Source organism: Atheta coriaria, unplaced genomic scaffold, assembly GCF_025399875.1.
Source record: "Atheta coriaria isolate IRGN ID8LTWV9N9 unplaced genomic scaffold, Caltech_Dcor_3.1 hic_scaffold_15_pilon, whole genome shotgun sequence".
In the NCBI taxonomy this organism is placed as follows: domain Eukaryota; kingdom Metazoa; phylum Arthropoda; class Insecta; order Coleoptera; family Staphylinidae; genus Dalotia; species Dalotia coriaria.
In genome coordinates, this window is record NW_027045457.1 from 281,503 (window position 1) to 307,473 (window position 25,971).

At 37.2% G+C, this 25,971-nt stretch overlaps 1 protein-coding gene across 1 annotated transcript in view; it reads right to left on the minus strand.

The window, feature by feature from the left end:
- The window catches only part of LOC135802115 (fibronectin type-III domain-containing protein 3A-like), a gene marked incomplete at its 5' end in the record, with an annotated part of 40,692 nt that extends 14,956 nt beyond the window's left edge, over positions 1–25,736 (minus strand). Inside the window, 1 exon segment of the mRNA XM_065315640.1 lies at positions 25,301–25,736. Within this exon segment, the coding sequence (XP_065171712.1) occupies positions 25,301–25,736 (436 nt within the window).
- Positions 25,737–25,971: the final 235 nt, after the last annotated feature.

Here is a 25,971-nt window from a genome sequence, read left to right on the forward strand (position 1 = left end):
AGTTCAAGGGTATTCACAATCCGTACTCGTAACCAAAACTTCCAACAAATAAAACAATGCGTTATAAATGTCAAATTCACTAATACCAACTGGATGCAAACGACAAAGATAATTTAGTTGTATTTAACATTTGAAGCAAGCCAAGATGACGCGATGATTCGTAACATAATTTATAATTCAATTCCGCTGGTTAAACAAAGTCTGTGACGTGCTTTGCATGATGTCAAATGTGCTCTCGAGCGACTTGAAACATTTTAGACTTTTTATATTGAATCATATTGCATATTTTTTCAAGTTTACGAGTAACTTTATGTTTTTGTCACCCAGTGCTTAATTTTTGAGCAAGACGAGTACGAGTGTCGCTGTTTATGTCGTCTGTCCACGGCGATGACATTGAACTGAACTGAAGCCGACGACGAGTCGTGCTCTCATGTTTGCGACCCGCGTCCGACATCGTGCATATTCAGTGAGCATAATGAAATCTCTGTTTTGTACAAATGAGCCCTGTTTTTCCGACGGCGCATCACATAATAGCTAAACGTTTAAAACATTAGAACTACGCAAAAATATTAAAAATTTAATTAAAAGTCTGGGCGACATCCTCACGCAAATGTTTATAATGACTAAAATCAAGTTTTAGTTGTTGTTCTAAAATAAATTTATACCAGAAGCAAATAATCAGTGTAATTAGCGTTGATTTGGGTGCGTTTCATTCAAGTCGCTTATAATTAGTGTTTGATATCACTGCGAAGCATATAATTCCAGCGTCGTTTACGCACTTTGATTGACTGGAAATCGAGTCGAAATTCGCTGGAAATTTATTTGCGCGCAATTAGTGCAAGATTGATGGCCAGCGTTGCGCGAGCCGCGCGCGCGACTTGTTGCTGTGCTCGTCGGGATTTCGTTCGGATCGTTAAAAAGAGAAATTTATTTTTATGTAACTGGGTTTTTCGACTGCGGCGCGGCTTTAATACACACAGAAATTAAGTTTCGCATTAACGAATAGCGAATCACGACGTTACACCGCACAAAATCCACCAACATTTAAAGATTGAAAATATAACAATAACAACATCATTAGATTATTACTGCGAAAGAGATTGAATCGCACAAAAAATTTCGTAAACTCAAAGTTGCAAAATGGACATTCTCGTGTAAGAAAACCGAAAAGTTTTCAAAGCAATTTATAATTTAAGGTCATAGAAAGTTTAACAATTTTAAAATTTAAGCAATCAATCAAATATGCCGACTTTTGTACGCAGAATTAGTCCTTTGTTACACAGACGTCATTTTTTCGCGTCAAGGTTGTAATAAATTTCACATCTAAAATGTCATTTCCCACGAAACTTCAAACAAATGAATTGAAAGAATGAATGAACTTTTGATTGGTCTGTCGTTTCTGAGCTTGTTATCCTTAGTTAAAACTATCCAAAGAATTACCTCTCGTTACTCTCATTCGCTAGGTCGCCGTATAATCCGAAAGGTTGTTTGATTCACATGCCTTTAAAGCACTAGTTTTAGTTTCCAATATAAACTTTGGTTTGTACGATCTCTTGACATGTTTACTAGTTTACTTTGAAACTATGAAAACTTCATTTATGGACACACAAAGTATCATTGCAGCATAACTCCAAGAAAGTTCATTAAATATTGAACTAATGACATTGTTAATAATGATCTCAAGAAACATATTTTCACACTTTAGTGCTACAATTTGTCTGGAGTTGTATTTTTAGGCACTAATGTGTATCAAAATTGCTTTCCATTGTTTTCAACTCTAGTTAAGTTAAGTTTCCAGTTAAAAGCGTCTAATTTTCGTTCACTTGTCTGTTGTCTACCTCAAACAATTTCTGCGTTCATTACGGAATGCATTCATGCTAAGAACTTTGGTATCATTACTAGCGTTGCTCTATAATTTTGTTCTCGTCTATGCTCCCAACTCTAGTTTATTCTAATATCACGCTGTTTCTTTAACACTCTTACACGTTGTTTTGGTTTCGAGATGTTTCGACTTCACTTCTCACACTCCGCCAAGCGAAGAGGAAAATTAGAAATTAACTTCACATCATTACGAAATTCGCCGCTTTTAATTTACGCACACGCCCGCCGTAATGCCACGCGAGAACAAACAACAACAAAATAATAAAGAAACAGATTGTAGATCAGAATTGAGTAGTAATAAGACAAGAAGACAATTACACGTAGGTAATATTAAAATAATAAACACATTAAATGCAAATGATTCAAAACAACGTACAACTATAGTAGTTGAATACAAAATTGTTTAATAAATTATATAAATAAAAATGATAAGACTACGCTGTGATAACACATGTGACCGTATGCGTCGGTGTTTGTCGTTGCTGTTCATGAATGACAATTAAGTACAAAATTAAACTCAGCAAATGCTGAATACTGTCGGATGATAACATAACACATTCACACATTTCATTCATCAGTAGCACAGATGGATGGATGTGTATATCCTTGTTCCGCATTTAAGCCGCCAGTGATATCAGTTATTATCATAACTCGCATTCGGCGTAGGATTTCTATGTAGAACATCCTATATTTAATATTGTAAACTAGATTTTCTTAAACTAATATTATTTCAGTTTAATACAATTTTACGTGCCGCTTGTTACGAAATATTTAGTTTATAACTTGAATAAGATTGAGATAATTCTTTTTATTATGTGCAAAAGTAAATTAGCAAGCAATTAATTGTGTGCTTATGGTTCGTAATCGGTGCGTTTTGTGCGTATTCGTTCATTGTTGCGTATTGCGTACCAACAGTTCGCATGGTGGCGAGCGCGAGCATTCATTCATCACGACGTGGCGCGTCACACAACCGAAAGGCGAGCAAAGAATTCGAGAAGCCGAAGAGAGAAAAAGAATGAAAAACGGTTACGGTTGCGCGAACGCTTCATTCATTACGGGCATTACAACCATTACGCTCATTACGCATAGCGCGATGAATTTCCAGTTACGTAAGTCCAGTGCGCAGACCTGCATTTGTGGCGCAAGAAGTAAATATGAAATGCGAGTATCAACTGACTATGATAATATTACATAATATTAACACCTATTAAATGTACTGAAGTACTAAACAAATAATAGGCAACACTTAATTGTTAAGAACCATTTGAAGAATATGCTCTTACATGAAAGAGTTCAATAAGAGATGAAGATTTTTTGTGGTTTCGATGACACAATACGTGTGTTTCACGTTCCGCATCAATTAAAGCACTCTTTGAGTTCAGTTCAATTAGCTTGCCACTAGTTACGCTCACTTAGTGCTAATGAACTTCAAACTTTTTCCGCCGACTCTTTGAGAGTAATGTCGGCGCAGCACTCGCGGCATCATGCCGGTACGCACCATCGCGCCATTAGCCCGTATGATTAAAACACAAGTAATGTGTTCATCAAAGTGGCAAATTACAAGAAAGTCGATAAAAATCGTGTACGTGCGTGGCACTCGCGCCGCGTTTAATTTAATTACGACTACGATGAATGCCGGCGACCCAAAACGCCAATACGAGAAAAATAAAATAAAAGCAATCGTGTATCAGTCGAATCGTTGTTCATTGAAAGGCGCAGAGATAATTAGCGCTGCTCATTATTCGCGCTCAATTTAGCGGCGTCAGTTGATTATTTTCCAAGAATTGAGACAAAAGAAAAATTAAGGCATTGAAGTTGCATTATTTGTGTCAAGTATAGAATAAACAATAATTTGAAGAAAATAAAAATGAAATAGGGAATTTCATGATTTATATTTTGAAGTGTCCAATAGAAAACTAAATGAAATAGAGCGCCAGAAATATGTCTGTTTATGATTAGCTCGAGTTAAATTTAATTGACGCGTATTGACGTAATAGTTGAGCGATACCATTCATCCGTTCTACATTTCAATTTCAATCCGGAATGCACATTAAATTCGAGGAATAAAAAGACAACGAATCTTAAAATAATTTTTTATTATTTTGATTTAAATATTTTTATTTGACCAAATTTGAACTTTCTGATCAGTTCACAACTTGCCATATATTGATTTTCCCGCATATTTAGACTTTTGTTTGATTTAGACACCGCCGAACACAATCAGTCCTTATTGACGTTGGTGCATTTCATGCACCAGCACTCGAACGTGCGTTGCAATAGTACGCTCGCGCACTAACTCACAACTTACATATTTGTTTCTAACTGAAAGCTCGCCGCGCACTGAAATTCGCATACTGCAAGTGTGCACACGACAGAAACCACTAATACTTTCAGAAAAGTTCAACGCTAAATTTACGATTGTGGCAGCGACGGTAAAGAGTCAGTCAACAGGACTCGATTGCGTACAATATTCAAGATCCGGTTTAGCCATCAATTTTCTAATCGATGTGTTTCTGCACTAACTTAACCGCAAACCGCATGCAAAACGACATCGGTGTATAAATCCGTGATCGTCAAACATCCGTTACATCTAAAAGCAATCGATGCATCATTTGAATCAATTTCTTTCTAAATGAATTAAGAGAAAGTTAGCAATTATGTTATTTATATAGATATTGTTATTATGTATTTGGAATTCCCGCGTTTGGTACTGACTAGTGTTTATATAACACGATGAGACGTCTAAAGGATCAAAACGTGCAGTTATCACCCGGGTCGCTATTAATAAATTAAAACTCGGAGCAGCGCGAGAAAATAACAAAGCGATTACAGCGCATTCCGAGAAATCTCAGTGACACGTTGTTTACATTCGTAAACGCCACGCCGGCAACCGAGACCAAAGTCTCGTGCCATATTTATAAAGAGTGTTTCATTAATACAAATTAATACAATATTAGATGTTGCTAACTATCCACCTGATGGCGTTGGACGCTTTTTATAATTTTATAATTTTATAATTTTTATTATCTGGGAATTAATTTGGACACAATGATTGCATTTATTATTTCATTTTATAGTTACGATAGTAATTTCATTCATAGCACTTCATCTTATTGAATTAATTCCACATTGACGTACTGATAAGATGTACGCACGGGTGCACCGTACGAATGACCCGCTTTAATTTAATAAATAATAAAGTAGTGTTTAAATTCCCTCGTAATCTCGAGAACTAAAAACCATCACCAATCACTCACAAGCTGTCAATATTCAGATAAGTTGAATTCCTAGTCAATCAACTAAGTGATAATGTTAATCTTGTATCTAAAGTGCATCGAAAGTAGACCTAATTGTCTTCGCACATGTTTACAATTGTTTATATGTTACCGGAAGCACACCAAGTGCGCACACATGCAAACGATGACTACATTAATTAATTAAGACGCGCATACACAGGTTGAGTGGCAGTGGCGGGCGCATGTGACTTCTAGTCTTGACTTCAGCACGTAGCGATTAAGTGTTTCAGTGTTATATGCTTTGGTTTACTTTTTCCAGTGCGTCCTGCGCCGCACACGCCATACACAGCTAGACGTATTAGTTTCATAGAACAAAACAAAAAAGAAGTAGAAGAGAAAAAAACACTCACACGTCATGTTATGTTAGTTAGACGCGAATAAAAAAAAAATGTGCGGTGGTCGTGTGTGCAGAAGAAATGCGCCGCGCCGCATAGCTAACTGTTAATTTGCGTTCTTGTGCGCTGTCGTCGATCGCGAACGCGCGAAACGTGCGGAGTGCAATGCGCAATGAGCGAGCCGATTCGATGCAATGCTCCACATATTTTCTCTTGTTGCATTCAGCAGGAGTCTCTTGGTTAACTGTTGATTTATTTATTATATTGGCTATACTCAAGCTCGGCACGAATTGAGTGCATTATGTGCCAACGGGACCGATATTGTCTACAAATTTCAACACAATTGAAATAAGTAATAAAAATAGAAGCATGCAAAGTTTCAGTTCATCATCATAAGTAATGCAGGTCGTAATTTTGATATCTATCTTGTATGTCAAATAACGTTTAATGGATCCTATCAACAATTCAATTTATAATAAAAATATTTGGAAAAACTTTGAAAACACCTTTTTTAATATAAAATGGGTTCATATTTTAAATTTTTAATACATTAAACTGGTTCAAGAAAATAAAAATTTGAGAAGAAAAAATTGTTGAAAATTTGTTTTCAAAACAAATTTTTAAAATTTTTATTTCAGGTTAATATGAAGATATAATTAAATTTAGTTAAAAATTAATTTAAAACGCGATTTATTAATAAGCGAGTGCGAAATTCGCGAGAACAGTTACTTACTAATACATCAAAATTTTGAAACCAAAAATAACAGGTACGTGAATCAAAAATTCTCTTCTCATGCCAAAACTGTCACACGAAATCAAACCGGCGTACTTCCGCTTTATACCGGCACCTGCACTATAAAAAATCCTATTATGTTTATGCTTGGTGTGATATACGTGTGTCCAAGCGCGTTCGAAACTCAAGTGTTCAACTATCCTGAACGCCTATTATTACATAGGCGTTTCGTTCGACGTACAACACCGCGAGTACAATCACATTCGTTAGCGGTGCGATTGCAATCGTAATTGTAAAACTTCATTCAGTTTTTGCGTTCGCACGCCTCCATTGAAATTCGGCGCAGGCCGGTCCAGCCGCGGTGGCGCAATCTCAGCGAACAGCACAAAAACAAAACAAATAAAATGAAAATTTTAAACGAATGGAAACCTGCGCCAAATAATTACAAGAATCGACGGATGTGTCGAAAACACAGCAGCGCGTTTTACTGCGCGCGCCATGTGAGACGCACTTTCGTTTTCTATTGTTTCGGACGTAATTTGCATTCGGATTCGATGTGGATGTTCGAAATTCAAAGGAAATTGGTAATTCAAGGTATTATCGCAGGATCTTACTGTTTTCGCATTGGTAAACTTTAGCGTTATGGGTTGACAACGAAAAACTCGAAAGAGCTGAAGAGGAAAAAAAGAGCATGGAACATTTTATGATTATCTCTCGTGAAAACAGCGTTCGTAAAACTTGTTCGAACTAAAACGTAAATGTCTTCCAAACTACAGAAAATTTAAGAGTATTAAAGCGAATATTTCGCAAACTTCAAGTCTCGAAACTACTATTAAAAATAGAATTTTTGTTACTTATCGGAATGGTTTATTTTATTACAGCGATTATTCTTTCGGCGAAAATCATGAGAAACAAATGTAATTGTCGCTGTAATGTTACAACAAAAATATATTTGAAAAATACTTAGAAATTAAGATTTTCAATTTTCATCTGGTTTTAAAAGCTATTTATGGAACAACCACAATTTCTTCACAATTCAATAGTAAATTAAATTCTATGACAAAACATTTCAAAAATTAAATTATTCTCGAAAAAGTTAAAAAATTAAACGTATAAAATCCACATAACTTTTATCCATAAAACATTTATTTTAGAAACTCCTTAAATGAATTTTAGCAAAAACCATGCAAGTAATAATTTTAATATTAAACTGCAAATTGAATATTGCAAAACATTTAATTTCATAATTTTCCGCAATTTGTCGCTTTTTCAATTCGATTAATTTCTGCACATGCGACATCAACTCCATAATTCCCTATGACAACAACCTATAACCGTCCGGAATGATTTTACGAGTGTGCATGACCTCAAAGTATAATTACTCGTCAAATGTTTACAGTTAATTTGTGTTATTAGCGAAGCTCGCGCCTCGAACCTCATCTTATTTCAAGATGTGTACGCTAAGCAAGAAAAACCACACTTATACACAAAAATCCAAGACATTTGTTTTGCGAACATTTGCATCTTAGTAATAAATATACCACACGCACAACGCAATCATATTTCATGTACATATTTCAAGAGCCGGCCGGAATTCATTAGATCATTGACGCATTCAGCCTCACGCAAAACTAAAAATACATCAAAATTTGCAATAAATCAAATTCACATCTGAACATTGATTTATTAGCAACAAATTTTGCTAGTGGAAAAGAAAACAAACAAAACTAACTTCAAGTTATTACTCGCAGTGTCGTAGTTAGCGTCACGAAGCGAGTACTTAGACTTAGATAAACATGCTAGTTTAATTCGTCGGCATCGTCACTCGGACGCTGGAATTCGCCGAGTTATTCGACATACTTTCAGCCTCAATGTCAATTTAGTTACCGTTAGTCGCGTCGCGCGCCTCAAAGAGACTTGCAACTTATCCGAGTCGTTCAATGCATATCGACGCAAAAACTCATCAAGCTTATCCATCATAAATTTGCGGCAAGTTTATTGCAAACTAATTGAAATTTTGAGTTATCCTCGAAGCTAAAGCGCTTTCAAGCCAGTTTATCATCGAAGTTGATCCGAGCTCAACAACGCATGCAGTGTCGATGCGAGTTTAAGTAATTCAGTTATTGTTTGTGCGCTGAATTCCCCAGCAGGCGAGTCATGCTCCTTTGCAAGTGAATAAACTTGCGACAATGCGTCAACCCGCAAAAGCGGCGCGATGCGACCGACCGCGCTCGCGATTTGCAGTTTGCAATTTGTACGATTGCGCATATTCTGCGTGCGGGAGTCACGCAACTCGCCGTTATTTTTTATTTGTTACGAATGGATGCAGTTATGCAAATGTACATATACCTACTAAAACATGAGAATATATCTCATATATATCTCAATAAAAGCATCGTTTTCTAGTTTTCTGTTAAATGATTCGAAGAAAACTAAGATATAAAAGTTTTCTTGCTCTTGAATGTTGGAATTACTTTAAAACCCTTGGGTAAATGAATTACATATGAATTAAGCATGATCATCATGATTAAATTGTCGTCTTCCCTGTTTTGTTCCAAACAGCCTTCGGCTTTGTATAAACGTTGAAACGCATTAAAATCCATTAAACACATCGAACGTTTAGCTTTAAATCATTTTATAAACTTTTGTCAGTATACACTGTGTCCAAACAGTTTTAAATCGCATTTATATTTGTTAAGCAGTAAAATAAATGAAATATTACAGTGATAAAGACACATAGGTACCTGCAAATGACAGGTTGTATGAAGTGAAGAATAAAAGAAACAAAATCAAAAAGTGTGACAGCCTTGTGTCTCACGGCGCGTAGTTTTCACAATGCGCGGCGGCATTCGGCGTAATGAAATTAGCTGCGATGTAATGTGCGCGTAAACAACGCCGTACGCATTGCATAGAATATTATTACGTCGTGTCATATAATTTAATGACACTTATGTTTATTGTAAGCGAGCAGCACAGGCGAAACACAATCAGATGTTTACGAAATTAAAATTATTCCAAGTTTAAAATAATTTTTGGTTAAATTTAGAAATTCTACAGACCTGAAAGAATGTTCCGTAAAATTCTTTAAAACTTTTTAAGCTTCTTTAACTTTCTTTTCATGCATTTTTCCATCCCTAAATATGTGTTTAAATGGAATAAATATACCTACGTCTAATGTCTTTAAAATAGGTATCTAGAAAAGACCTAAAAATACAGATTAAATCGACCGTGTTACTTCCGTGTTTTCTAAAATTAACACATTTTCAATAAACGATAACACAAAGAAAGGCAAAAACTGTAGAAAAAAACTCACTTGATGATACACATGTTTGTTTGAGAAACTAGTGAAGACAATATTTTTGCCCGTTTTTCAACAGCAGAAAACTACGAAAACTAACAAATCTATTTTTACACCTCGATAATTTACACTGTAAATCAAAATGTAGTTTAAGCAACACGCTGCCTTAAAACATTTAAAACATTTTAAACGCTCAACAATTATAATTCTGATCCTTTAATCTACTTTTAATACACCTGTAATATAATTAATATTAACTCTAGACGATGTTGTGCTGCATTCCTTTCGTATAAAATAAGTAAAAGCTTGCAAGGAATTTCCAGACAGAGCGTCGTAGCGCTGCAGCTAAACTCCGACTCGACCTCACAGTGAAGAAGTCGACAACTCTAGAATTCGAGAATATAGCGCTCCTATGCCGGAGGAGCAGCATGGGCATCATCAAAGCCGGAGAGCGCCGAGGAAGGATCGGCGGCGATACGACGCGCCGCGGCGAGCATTCCAAGCACGGCCAGAGCGAGGCTGACGTCCGGCTGACCGGGAATAATGTAAAACGAGGCCAGCCAGCCAACGCAGAGATGAGCAACAGGTTACGAGGCAACAACAACAACACCGACGACACACGGCCAACAACCGGCCAACCTGTGCATACCTGAGAAAATGGTGAAGAACCAGAAAACTCGCGAGGGACAAGTAAACAACTATTTAAATATTAAACGCATTAATTACAAAAAGAAACAAAAGTACTTTTAGATTTAATTTGATAAATTAAGCTGCAAAATTCGCCAGAAAGTGAAAGTTTGCAATAGTAAACATTTAAAATGGTCCTTCATTCAAGAACATAAATTATTTCGCCCTTATTTCAATACAAACCGCATTAAAATTACGTTTTACGAGTTTTGTCTCCTCACATTTCGCATCGCGCGTCTCGCGTTAATTTTTAATGCGACTTCAATGTCTTCGAGTACGTCTTGCTCTTATGTCGGGTCGTAAAAGCGATCGCATAAAACCGCGAAATTTGATTCGGATGTCAAGAGCAGACAATAAAAGACAGGCAAACCCAGACGACGACCACTCGTGATTTCAATGAGCCAATAAAAGACAACATGCAAAGAAGGCTAAAAACGACCGAAAAAGAAACAGACAAGTCACAAGTCAAGTCAAGGAAAATCAAAACAGCAAATAAAATCAAATAAAAATCACATGCTGCAATCAGTTTCCAACCTATAACTTACTTTGTATGCATCTATGTGTCCTTAATTCTGTAAAAACACAGCAACTTTCCAAGAAAACAAAATTTCCTTGACATTTTCTCCTACAACTTCTTGGAACAATCACACGTTGCCTGAATTCCGACTAAATTTCCTACAATTCTTGGATATTGTACTTTTGTACATACATCCTTATTGTGTAGTTAGCTTGCGTGTGTTTTATTATCGTGCGTTCGTAACATGCATGATACATGTGATTCGCGCGCGCCGTCGGTTCACACAGATTAACAGTTAAAGAGTTGTGCCGGGCCCGACTCAGACTCGCACTAATCATTACACTACCGCGACTAAAACGTAATCTTAAAGCCAAAACTGCAAACGGAGAAACAGAAGTAAACTGCTGAGCTTGCGTCTACATATAAAATTGATAATTCGTGTCAATCCGCCACGAATCTCACTCACGAAATTAATGATGAATTTAAGGAACACAACTCAAGTGTAGGTCTATTGTTTGCGCAAAACAATTAAATTTTAATCTGACTAATGGCATAATTACCTCTCCTTCGCGCACGCCCCGGCTAGGTTTTAGTTTCGGTTTGGTAAATGTACGTTGTAAATTTTTATTGGCGTTTTAATTAACGGATTTATTTGTTTATTGTTTGCAACGCGCTGTATGTGGTTATTGTGCCGTAAAGATTATTGCATGCGGAATTATCGCGTTTCGCAAGAAACAATACTCACACACCACATTAAATGCAATATTAGCTTAGACGTTAGAGCATATTTTAATACACTGCGATTAAAAGATGAAATTACAAGTTTATTCAACCTGAGTATTTTATTAGATACGATATGATTGCAAAATCTCCCCGCAATTATTTAAATTCGTTTGCAATTCATTGCATGACTAGCCATTGCGCGATTTTCACATCTGATCGATTTCGCCGATCATGCATGCCGAAAAGGCCGCGAGAAAATTTGCATGCCATGAAATTACCGAGCACACGCGAAAAACGCTACACTGCAACAGCAACAACCGAAACCTTTCACATCAAATTTCACTCGATCGTTGCATATATACAATATGTTCTAGCCGGCGAAAAATTGTTTAGGAAAAATATCAGCCAGCGATGCGACGCGACGCGCTTGATTAGCCGCGTGCGGTTCCATCGCGAGCGCAAATAAAATAATAATAACGACATAATGAAGCGCGCAGATCGAGCGAACGAGCGCCGAGAGGAACGCGGAATGCGAACGTTCGTTCGGAACGTAATTGCACTTTCTACCATAATCATCGGAACGTGTTTAATCGAAAACTCTCTAATACCGTTTCGGCCGACCACGGCAAAGTGCGCAAAATGCACTTCCTTCGCCAAGCACGCTCCGATCGTCGATAATGAGATGCGATATCATGATGTCTCCATCACTAAACAATCAAACGTTTGAACAACAAAAACACCATAACTATTCAATTAGGAAATATTTTTTTAAGTTTTAAAAATAAAAACATTTAATTGATATTTATCTGGTCTAATAAAGTAATAAGTTGTATTGTCACGATTCCAGGCTGTTAGTTAGATCCATAAACTAATCAATTACGAACAATTAAAATCTAGTCTGAGCTCGTTCGTATTTATCAATTCTCTCATCTCTTTCAATCTCTAGTCGAGCCGGAGCCGACCGTAGACTATAATTTGTTATTTGTCATTGGCTGCCACTAGCATAATAGAAACTAGAGAAAACAGCTACGAATGATACAAATTGAAATCGAAAACAATAGCGGCTATTGATAGAACGCGTCGCTAAAATCAATGCGCACACAACTCAGCACATACATTGTAAGTGCTTAGACGTCGCTGACCACCACACACCAATTCGAGCGCGAATTGTGATTGTTCGCGAGGCGCAAATTTCATCAGCGAATTCCGCGAATTGAAAACGCATGTGATTCATTAAGTGCAACAACGAGACGCGCAGACAACTTGTCATTACATTTATCAACTTCTAAGTGTGACCATAGATTGGACCACCCTGCAACCGGACCACCAACATTCTGTATTAATATTGACCCAAATTTACATGTAAATAAATCACAATCAATACAACCTAATACAATTTTTTCGGTTGAAATGTCGATACAGCTAATCTGTAAATGTCAAAAATTATGAACTAACTCGACTGTTTACTAGTGGCTGCCGGTTCGCTGGTTGAAAGAGTACATATTTACATTGTTGGCGCTCGTCGCCTCGTTGGTTTAATTGATGAACTAGTTGCGGCACTCGTTCGATCGTTGGCATCGGCGAAGCAACATCGCCGATGCGCTTTTCGACGCACTGCAACTCGAATCCGGGTTAATGCATGTGCTTTTGTGTCGCCACGCATTCACCAAACGCACGCACAACATAAACTCATTCGATAAATCAATTTCGAATTGAATCTATCCGCGCGGAAAATTCAAATTACAGCGAAATTATCCAAACACGCTCGGGGCGAATAATTATAATTAGTGTTAACCATAATAAATAAATAATTATTATTATTGGTTGAGTGTTATTTATTCCAGCTTAAATTCCAAGTTGAACGATCTGACTCTGGGATTTAATCTCATTTATGGTCTGTCCCACAGCCTCCTCCGTCCTCCCCGAGCCGGTGCTGCGCATCGAGCTTAACAGTGAGCAACGCAATGCAACGCCCAAGTCAAGTCGAATCAACTTTAAGTGAACTCAAATTCCCAATAAAAAAAATATAACTAACATATATCTTGGTTGTATTTGGAAAGTTATAGTTCTATTCATAAAATAATTCTGTATTGCAAAATACCTGTTTATTATAATAAAACTTACGTTGATAATAAATCCCTTATTGCACCAAAAGTGCTTCTTCGTTTATTATAAAACTCACTCTGGTCACACTTGTTTTATGTTTCGTACGATTGATAACTTGGTTTGTTTGTTATAACTTCTTGAATTCTTGAATAATCTCGCTTCGTGTCCTCGCTTATCTCGGCGTACGATTGTTGCCAACCTGTGAGCGTACAGAATTCAACTCTCGCGTACACCGAATACACCACGACTGTGCGACTGAACGAACGAGCTGGTGTTATTCAGTCGAACCGAACTGAAAGTCGAACTTCGACGGAGCGCCGGCGACGAAAGAATGCGCAAGAGGGCGACGAGCGCACACGTCCGGTACGCGTGTGAGTGTTAGTGTATGTGTGCGCGCGTGAAACGAAACAAGCGTCGGCAACTCGGTCAGCACTGACGAACGCTGCGCGGCGAACTGGGTGCAGCGACACGGCTCGAACACGGCTTCGCCCCAACTCGGTTCGACTCGATGAACGGTGCTGCTCGTAAACGCCCGAAGAGCGGCGAGCATGCCGCGGCTCTGGCACATATTTGATGCGCAAAGAAGCGCGTTGTTGTGCATGCGCAACGCACATAAGAATTAGAAAAAGCAACCCTTCAACTTAACATAAAATTATATTGGTAAAAAAAAACATTTAAAACACTAGTAATTAAATTAATTACCATCTATTTATAGCACATCATTGATGTCGATAAATAAGCTATTTTCTATTTCCGAGGAATGTTCGACGTTAAATCATCGCCTGTCTATTAATACACATCAAGAGTGTATGTGGTTTGGCTAGGATCGAACGTCACTAGTAAATCAAAACTTTACGTATGACTCCGCAACGCTCTGATGTAATATCGAATATAAAATAAATGCAAAATCCCATCGCGTGGAATTTACACGTACGCAATGCGAATTTAATATAAATAAACGTGCGCTCAACTTGGGAGATGCATCAGTATAATATTAATGATGCTTAATGCATTAATTCATTGATTAAAAGCTAAGTTACGAGCGAATTAGTCGACCGGTCCGCCGGTTGGATGCCGCGGAATGCGAGCGATAAGAAATTCGCTAATTATTTAGTAATTAGCGCAGTATGCAGGAATGTTTCATAATGCGACGCGCAACCAACAGAAAAAGCGGTCTTTTGATAGTGGATTTTATTTAAATATCGTATGATTTATATCTATAATAAAAAAATAAGTCGCAAAATATGTTGGTAAGCGCATAACTCAACAACGCTTAGACCAATTTGGCCAATTCTTTTTTTAAATGTTTTTTAAAGCCCAAGTATGGTTTTTACGGCGAGAAAAATTCGAATAATTGCCGGGAAAACCCTAAAGTTATAGTTAAATAGTTGAATTCGAGATGGATTAGCAATTCTTGACATAATTAATTTCTTTAAAATAAAATTGTGAATCTCTTTGATAGAATTGACACATACTATGTCTAGAACAAAAAGTAAAAACAAATTACATTTTTATTAAACACTACCTGGACGAAGTCGCGGCAAAAGCTAGTTTTAGATAAAATCACGGTTTTACTAAAATATCAACATTTTCTTATGTAGTAAATGTTTGTAAAATATTGAATGAATCCGCAAGGAAGATATATTTGAGTAATGTGACTTCTGAAATGTTGGCACTAATTTCTAATTTCTGAGTGACGCCCCCAGCGGTAAACATAGCAACATTGTAGCATTTCATTGCGCATACATCATCGGCGCCTGGCCGAAGAGCAAACGACCGAAGTGGGCGTGAATCCAAACTGACATTTGAAGAAATGCCTCAACCACAAAATGTGTCTCTGTCTACGAAATGAGTGCCAGTACGTCGAACTTACATTTACGCACGACGCACGAAAAATATACATCATAAGGCTATGGAAAATGGTATTTGCAAATTTTGTGTTTAGAACTTTACAAACGTAACGCGCAAAACTGAGTTAAAGTTCCGCAAAATATCCAAGTTTTCACGTGTTGACCCACTTTGAATTTCATTTCACAAACCAAATCTTGTTTCATGTTTCAACTCGTGCGTTTACAGGAAGTCGCAAAACCCGTCGAGTTTACGAGTGTCATGAAATACAATTTTCCCAATAAACCGAAATTTCCACCAATTCGACCAATTTGTTAACGAAAACAATGTTGGCGGTTTATGATGAATTGCATCAGGAAGCAGATTCGTAAATAATTAATGCTGTCATAATACACCACGCAGCAAACAAACAAGAATGTTTTTAACACTATTTCCCGGAACTATGTAAACACGACGACCGGCGTCATGTAAAGCCCCTACGGTATAAAAATTAACGCGCAAAAGTGAAATTTAACGCGTTTTAATTAAGCCATCATCATTCTCGCGCTCTGCGCATTTATTGTTCACCTGTTTACATTTTTATATTTAATATTCATGTCAGCAGAGTTAAATACGAGAGTCGACAATACAGAAATTTTCAAATTCCGAACGACACATTGATATATTCGCTATAAATATAGCATAACAACGCATAAAAGTGCATACATGTATAATGTACGCGAATGTGCGTGCTACTTGCTTCGAAGTGAACAATTTATTACGGAACTTTATGCGGGCGTGAGGATTATAGCCGGGTTCAATGCCTGCCGAGGGAATCTACGTAGTTTTATTTAAATAAATAGCGGTTGAATAAATTTCTTTTAAATTGAAAATCGTCTGCCATCTAGATTTGTCATTGTGTCTGCAATTGTGCAACCCGAAGATATCAAATGAGAAAATGGCGAGATGTCGAGATAAATCGCCCTCATCTAGATCGCAGACGTGTGATATCTGCTCCTTCATCGTGTCATCACTACTATCATCGATGGCGCGTACATTTTCTCATATTCTCACATTCTCGTTGCCTCGCCACAATGCAAAACGCGTCGATCTCAGCGACCTACATTCGCATCCTTCATGATAAATACTCGCAGGCGTCTATTGAGTCTATGAATTCTATAAAACCTATGAAATCATGTTTAACATGTCTATGCATCGCGAAGATGAAGACTAGACGCGACTAGACTCGAGTTCGACTTTAAAGTGACGCTTGCAAATGCGATTACTCCATATTACGACACGCCATCAGCCGCTGGCGATGGTTGGACATACGCTGGGAATCTAATTAAACTTCAGGATGGCGCCCGACGATGGAGGCAGCACACGCCACCGGAGTGTGAATAAAGCGGGCGGACGGGGAGCAGCATCACGAGCGCGCTTCTCGTGGCGTCTCGCGAGTGTGATGAATCGATTTGTGATTAAGTGCCGAAACTTTTGCTCTCGTGCAGAATTTAAATTGATTTAGAGCTCACTTTCACATTCAGCCTTTAAACGTTATGTCAATTCGATTATATTTTCATAAACTCACAATGTGACAGACGTATAAACAAGATTTTAAAGTCCAATTTCAAAAGTTTGCATTTGTAAGTTATAATGAGAAGCAGACTTTTTGATTAGATCTATATGCGGCGCGCATTATTTCACCGCACCGTCGTTGTCGCCTCGTCGTGCAAATCTGTTTAATATTCATTATACATGAGGTTGGTTTGTCGGTTGGCCCGCTTTTCATTGGTTTAGCATGGTTTAGCCCGTGCTGGTCCTGTCTGAGCTTCATACCAGCATCAGCCTAGCCAGTGATTGGGTCCGTCGAGAGACCTCGTTAATATTTAAAAGCGACAAGTTTTTTACGTCTTCACATTTTCGCTGAAAAGTGAACAAAAAAAAAAACACCACTTTTTCTCCGGAATAGAAATAGCACAAATATAACAAGCAATTATTGAAACAAAAATAACTATGTATTCCCTTCACTTGTCACGGGTAAAATATTCATAGGTTTAATTTAATGTCGCTTCAGTTTCAAAGCGCGTCATCGAAATTTGCATTATTTTCAATTACCAGCAAATCACTATGTTGTAATCTTTCTAAGCAAATATCATAAAAATCAGATCCTGCAAATCATTAAATCGAACAAATGCCACACAAGCATAAAATTTTAACACCTTCTTTTACCCGATTGCATTTTTAATGATTATTTAACATCACTGTCGTCGGCACAGTAATTAAATTAAATTTAAACTTGCTTTCAAAAAGAGCATTAAATATTAAAACAAGAATAACCTACTTTTTAAATTTTCAAAACCTGCAAATACCAAGTGTTACAGAAAGAAAATTGAACCACGGACGAATAAATATATAAAGTTGAACATTGCAAAATCTCGTGTTCGCAAAAGAAAAGCGTCTTGTCGTGGGAGTCGTGGGAGATTGAGAGAATGTCGGCAAGGTCGTTTCGTCGCTGTTGCCACTCGCGCCGAGCTGTTGCTTCGTGAAAAACGCTACCTTATAACGAACAACACAGCGGCGAGTAATGTTCCAACTTCAACTCACAGCACCTCCGACAACAAATCCAACAAGTATGCCATATACAACAACAGCGTGAATGTATGCTAATAGACATTCTACGCGACTATATACCATTTATGAGAAGTATATGCCAAGAATCCAAGAATAATGGATTTTGCATGCGCGGGCGAAGTTTGCGCGCACCAGCGAGTGCAAAACGAGTCTGGATTTGCGAAATAAGTGGAATAACAGATGATCTATTGTCCTGCTTTGACGAGGCTGGAAGCAGACGCGTCCAGAAACCTTCATAATTCATTTCGAGATTTAAAAACAGACAAAATGAGAAATTACTCGAAATGTCTGTTTCAAGATTTAAAAAATGCGTACTGTTTACCTTAGATATTAGATGCGCAGTAGGAATAATTGCAGTTAAGACTCACCTGCAACAAAACAACAAAAATATTAATTTATTGTATCCTTCACAATGCAGTATATCAAACGCCATTTATGAGCAATTCAGCAATTTAAGTATATTCAACTATAAATCACTACTACCATATGCATCCAATTATTATGAGCATCCACATTAAATTTTATTACAGATGAGTTAATTGGTTAATTGTTCGTAACGTTTGCGCTCTTTGAAAGGTTCGAACACTTTCAACGTTGTGCTCGCGCGAGGCAGGCGACTGTTACTTTGGAATTGTTTACAAAAGTGCAAAAGCGCGTGATGCAACAAGCGCGCCGCTGCAGCGAAATACCAGTCATGAAATGTGTATTGGTATTAACTCGCAATTATTATGAGCATTTTATTGATGCGCATATCGGTCAGCCGTCAAGCCATCATCCTCGTTCGAAGTGGAAGCCGAAGAAGATGAGGCAAGTGAGGCTGAACGTGTTCGCGTTTTAACTCTGAAGTGTGGTTTGCGCAAGCGCTCGCGAATAAATAATCCAAGACAGCGGCTGGTATAAATTAACGAACGCTAATTAATACGCAATAAGGGTCGCATGTGACACGTGAAATTGATTACGTATATGCAAGTGATCGTAATAAAAAAAATCAACGATAAATTCGCGTAATTGCTGAAATCGAAAAGAATTAATGCAAAACCGCAGGAAAATAAATTTCAACGGCGCTGTGGATTTGATTGCAAGTCGTAAATTACAAAGCAGAGAGCATTTTTGAAAATTTTAAATAAAAATATTATTGTGATGAAATTTAATGGAACAAAACACTAAAAAGTAAATTTTTGTCATTATGTGCAAAATTTAGCAAATAATTTGTTTTTTGTTTTCTGCTAAGCCAGAATTTTGACCTATGTAAAAGTGCATTCGCACATTTCACGTGCATTTTTCTGCATTCACAGCATGCACGTTAGAAACGAAGCTGCCGATCAAAAGACCGCGCAGTGCACCACGAAGCCGATATTTCCTGCTTTCACTTTTGCCGTGCGAGCGAAGAGCGAACGTAACATTTTCGCTAAAACCATGCGAAACGTTCACCTATTTTATTTTATTCGCATTCGCCAACGATGAAATCTATAAGGCGATACTATAACTCACAAACGACCTATACCACTACACCACTAACAAAGACGCAGACATTAATCAATTTATTGAATATTCGATTGTCGATTATACTATCGGCAGAAAAAACAAATCAATCAACATATTTTTTGGTTGATTATCAACGTGCTTGTTTGTCAGTCGTTTGCCGTCTTAATTTGATGATTTCACAGTCAACTCTCAGTCAATTGGACACGACAAGTATAAATCGGAAAATGCAACAAGCGCGCAGAGGTAAATGTCGAACGGTCATCTGAAGTTCGTTCGTGCGGCGAAATTCCGCGCCAAACATTCGAAAGTAAACCGCGCGCACAGGTTGGAAAAATTAATGAAAACACAAGGAATTGTGCGCTGGTGAACTCTAAAACAATGAAGCAACACACACGGCAATAATTCCTTAATGCAGAATTCTACATGCACGAAACAAAACATGGAAACACAACAAACGTTTTAATTTTTCATGGCTTCAATTGTTTGTTTTCTCTCAGAAAACAAAGGGTAACTACATTAGCAACTCAAAAAGGTAAATCAACGAAATTAGCATTTTTTGTGGATCAAACAGAAATAATGGATATTTTTGCCTCTGTAAATGATATAAAACCTAATATAATTATCCTTGATACAAAGAGCATACGAAATGTAATAAACATGCAGACCGAAGAGTCACACATGAATAAAATGCATTTCAAATGAATTAAGTTGTAGGAATTTATCTATTTTTGTATATAATATAGATGTTTGCACAATTAATGGAAATACGAGTTGAATTCACAATCACAACCATATAACACGACTGCGAGAGAAAAAAAAACGAAAAGGAAAACACTGTTACAACATACGTCCTTGTACTTTTCCAGTATTTCAATGATTAACAACACCTAATGGTGTTTACTTTTACCAACAAACGAATGTGAACCAGACTGTTAAATTGATAAATTTACGAAGTTGACAAATACGGATTTGGGATTTACAGCTGACCATTAATGGGAATCCACGATTACACCAAGAGTTGTAAAATAATATGGGCAATTTCAAAAATATTTCAAAAATATTTTATTATTCGCGACTTATTTTGTATTATCACTAACTTTTGCCCGCGACTTCGTCCCGGTAGTGTTTAATAAAAATGTAATTCGTTTTAAATCTCTTGGTCTAGACGTAGTATGTGTCAATTCTATCAATATAAATCGCAATTTTATTTTAATTAATTATATAATGAATTGCTAATAATGCACTTCAGCGCGCCATCTCGGATTCAACTATTTAACTATAACAATGGTTGAATCTCAATGTCAACTTTTATCCTACAGAAAAGGGCTGTCTTTAGGGTTTTCCCGGCAATCATTCGAATTTTTCTCTGTAAAACCATCCTTGGACTTAAACGAACATTAAAAAATAATTGACCAAATTGGTCTTGGCGTTGTTGAGTTATGCGCTTACCAACAGATTTTGTGATTCATTTTTTTATTATAGATAATTATTATTAAATCTTCAAACCAACTTTCAACACGTATTTTACACCCTGTCAAATATAATTTCGAAACAAAACAATACACGATTATTCGTTGGAATAATTTAAAGACTGCCTAAAAATTGAGGTCTATAGGAAATAAATAAATAAATAAATATACATGAATATTGTGATTGATATGTTTTCTAAGAATATCTTGATTTATCTCTGGCTTCGTTTCCGCAAAATCCTTTATTATATTTTACTGCATGTTTCTATGCAGCATTTATTACCTCGAGTAATATATGTTCCAATGCGTTGGCAATTTGCTGCTCTTATCAATTTTCATTCCTATTCGCATTCTACATGCATACTGCAAATAAAAGAAAATGTGAAAACGATTTTTACTTGCATGTTTACGGCACAAATCATTTGCAAAATATTCCTTCTTCTCACAATATTTTTGAATAATTATTAAAAATAAAATGCGATGTTCGTGTTCATGTGGAACAAATCATTGATGCTTTAACTTTATTATCCGAATCTAATTGCAAATCGAATATGAAAATATCATTACCCGGTGATACATGATCAAGGGAAAGGAAGTCGTTAAGCCATGATTCTAATCCAACATAAACCCAATAATAGCAACAAACTACATATTTATAAATCACCAAGCGCAAAACAATCTAGCCATAGAATAAGTGATTAACAATAAATTGACCTTATGTAATGTGCAAATATTCATTTTCTACGAACAGCATGCCCTCCAAATTATTTTTAAACATCATTTTGATAATAATCATTATTTCACTGGTTGTATAACCAGCGATGATCATAACACTCGCAAAAATTTGCAATACGAATATGGAATCAGCAAAAGTCGAAACACATAATCATCAGATCAGAGCGCATCATCAAAACACTCGTACGCCTGACAATTATAAACATGCGCGACTCATCCATCCGTTCGCTGGACGTTCATATTATTAAAACACAACGCGACACGACACGTTTTTGCGCCGAACTTTTGTTACATTTAACTACATTATCCAGTCTAGTCATAACTCGTAAGGTTTTGCGGGGCCAGCACGTCGTGTAAATGATGTTTGAAAAAATACTCTTACAAAAACTCACCAATATATAAAAAGAAACGTTTCACGAAATATACAATAGAAAGAATGAATGAATGCAAAACATATAATAAAACTGGTGGAAATTTTAAATACACAAAACACAAAATGAAAAACCAGCAAAAGAATGAAAATCAATCTTCGTTGTTAATTGAAATCTTTGTAAAATGTACCTAACAATGATAATTTTTTTCTGAAAACCAATTTTAAATATAATTCTTTAAATCTGTGTACAGATCTTTGAAAATAAAAAACACGTGCGATAATAAATTTTAAAAATCTGTCACTATTTGTTGATAGTTACTGTATTTACCAATCGTCTGGTAGAATAATTGCGACAAAACGTATCGTTTAACAAGCACATAAAATGTTTATAGATGAAACATGTGCATGTGTGCGCGCTGAGTGTCGAAATCGGCGTCAATCGCACACCGATCGGTACCAAATTGGTGCTAATTGTGGTATAATTGCGCATTAATGCATCTCCAATTAGGTGCGCCAAGTAATTACAATAATATTAACCAACGAACCGACTCACCAACAAATTGCCCAACGATGCATCAATCAAAATTATGCTGCTGCAGAATAAAAATCGAAAATTATCTCATTAAAACATGCAACTACTACCAAATGATTCAATTAACTCTGCTAATCCCAGCTGACAATTTGGCTTAATGAAATGATTATTGTTCTCAACTTTCAACACTAATTGATTTTCTTTTCACTATCGTAGTTTAGTTTTTAACGTTTTAGAATCAACTTTTATAGAGATTTGTTGGATGTTGAAATCAGTGGCTTAGCAACCAAAATCAAGCCATAAGGTAAGTAAAATCCAAGGAGGCCCTTCTTGGGTCACAAAAGTAACAATTTCAAATTATTTAAGCCCATATCTATACGTTAAATATTAGAGCAAAACCTTTACTACATTTTTGGCTAAGGGGAGCTTAAATCTACCGATGAAACTAAAACTCACTAATCCTCAGGTACAAGAAGTGGGTCAGAAATTCAAAATTCTGGATAGGGAAGAATTTGAACCTACTGAGCATGTGTAGCATTTGCAGAGGAGTGGGTGTAGTGGTCCTCCATCCAAATCGATTACAATTTCACGAATCGTTAACTAATAACATAATACTAATCCTTTTTTTAGCCCCAAACGTATAGCACATTCTTATGATATGGTAGCTACGCCACTGGTTGAAATCGAAAGCGCAAAAACAGTCGTTATAACCTTGCATTCAAAACCACATCATGTCGAATACGTGTATTTCGCGCTTTTGTTTTGTTTTATTGTTTCTAAGAAGCGTCATTGAAAATTAAACGTTAAACGAATAACACGGAGATTCAGCTCTTAATATAGCATTGGTACAAAACTATATTTAACTGCTAAATTGAATAGGTAGTTAAAAGATGCTAGTTAAGAATAATATACATACGCAAATCTTTAAACTACCTACATATTAGACGCAAGTGTTAGTTAAATGATAAATTTGGGAAAAATGGCAGTTTGATGCAGAAAATAAAATCTTTTGCAGTGTAAGCCACTTAAACATCGTGTGATCGTGTGTGGAAGCTATTATCCTTTTCACACTTAACATGTTGCACAAACTGCGTGTTCAAACTCCTAATTTTATACAATATCCTACAAAAACATCAATAATTTGAAATTTAATCTAACAACTAGAGAGTTATATGAAGTATATTGCTCTTAAAATAAAATAACGTTTAGTATACACATAATGAAGATACTAAAAAGCAAATCAAACTATAACCGTTATACCAGTTGTCTGTCATTCAATCCGTTCGCCCCGCAGCGAGAAAACGTAACCACGGGTGCGCATTGCACTATCGTGTTACAAATTGCTTCAAAATGTACGTACACTTCCCTCACATGCAATACTTGTGTACACAAAACACAAATTTCCCACTTTCCTAAAACAAACTGCTCTGCGTGTCTATGATCAAGCCACAAAAACTGAGTGCTTTTTATTAAATGTATGAATCAGCAGCATTTAACCAAATTTATGAAATCAACTGCATCAAATGAACGCAAAGTGCAAACTCGGGCGTGAATCATCATCGCACTTTCCCAGTAGCAAAATGTGCAAATATCATGAGTAAACATACATTTCTTTGCACTGTTTGCACAAATGTAAGGCATTAATGAACGCCTAACTCGTTGCAATAACGTAGGAATTCAGCTGTGCATGCATGAATATTTGTGAGGTATGCGCACATTACAGCAATTAGGAAATTCCGGATTAGACACTTTGTGCATTTTACTATTTTTAAGTAAAACATGTGAAACAAATAATTGTCATACCATGTAATCATAAAATGTAATATTAAATTGTCGTGTGTATTTGGTTGCCTACCATAACTTTGTATATGTTGGAGATGTGTACTCGAACATATGAAAAATTCCCAAGCTGAAAGTGCAAGTAAATTGATTTTCCGCTTTTCGCAAATTTAACTTTACCGGTGACTATTTTCCGCGTGCGACCACACAACTGCTACTTAAGCACTTACATCAAACGCGCAATTTTCCCGGAACGAGCATAGCATTATAATAATTATTCACGAACGAGAGCAATTTGTGCTTGCCAACACACACATACTGATATATGTGCGTTGCCAGTTGGATTTCGCATAGAATCCAGTGGAACACGGCGCGAAGCAAAGTAAAATAATGTAAAGTATAGTAGAGCATAAGCCATAAGCTAAAGCCGAGCATACGTTACAATGTACAATACACAAGTACACTTCTAGCTCATGAGCTCACCAGTTCGCTGTTCTTGTTTTGTGTTTTGTTTTGTTAGCGTGTGTGCAACGTTTGAGTCTGTGCTCATGCTCTAAGCGCACGTAACATATGAGCATTATCATGCTAGCAGCATACGTATATATATAGCGTGTATAGCATGTGGATATGTGTGTAATCCAGAAGAGCTTCGTGTGCTCCGTCATTGAAAATTGTAGTGTGCGCACGAACGCAAAGCACAGCAGTGCAAGCCGTCGAGCAGGAAGTCGCAGATCAAAATACGCTTCCGTTTCACTTCCTACACTCTTTTCTATAGCGCAATATTTCAGACAATATACACAACCACATGGAACTCCAGGTGATATCAAAAACAACGCGCTTTTTTCATAGATGGCGCTCAAATTCTCCAATAGATGTCGCTAGATTTCACTTACCTCTTAGTACTTCCAAGTTGTCGCCCATTTGAAACCGAATGGTGACTCCAGGATTGACATGGAACAACACGACGTACTCGCCGTTCGGTGGCTGAGGGTGGCTAGGACCGGCGGTACAGCCCACCCCGCCGCAGCCGCCGCCCGCCAAGCCGAACTGTGGCGCTTGCGGTTCGAAACCAGGACCGAAATAGAAACGCGCCGGCTGGCCGTTGGGATCGGCCGCCGGGTCGGCGGCGGCGACGCCCGTCAGCACCGGCGCCGCCTGAATCGGCTGCGGGAACGTGCAGTGATGGTGGTGCGACGAGTGATGAAAGTGATGCCCGCCGCTGTGATGATGTCGCGGCTTTCGCGGCCCACTGCCATTACTACTATTATTGTTATTGTTATGATGCGCGTGATGATGGTGGTACGGGGGCCAGTCGAGCTCGACGAATTGCCGCCCCGCGCGGGCGCTGGCGGTCGACTTTTGGGTTCGGCCATGCCCGGTGGATCGTCTTTACTTTCACCATTCGTGACACGCACTGTTAGCGTGTGTTTGTTGATTCAGCAGTTTATTCGAGTATCTGGAAGTTAAACGAAAAAAAAACATATCAGTAATTGAGACAATAGCAGGAGTTGTTATCGGAAAATTACGTCAGTAGCACACCTCAACCTACGACACTCGAATTAAT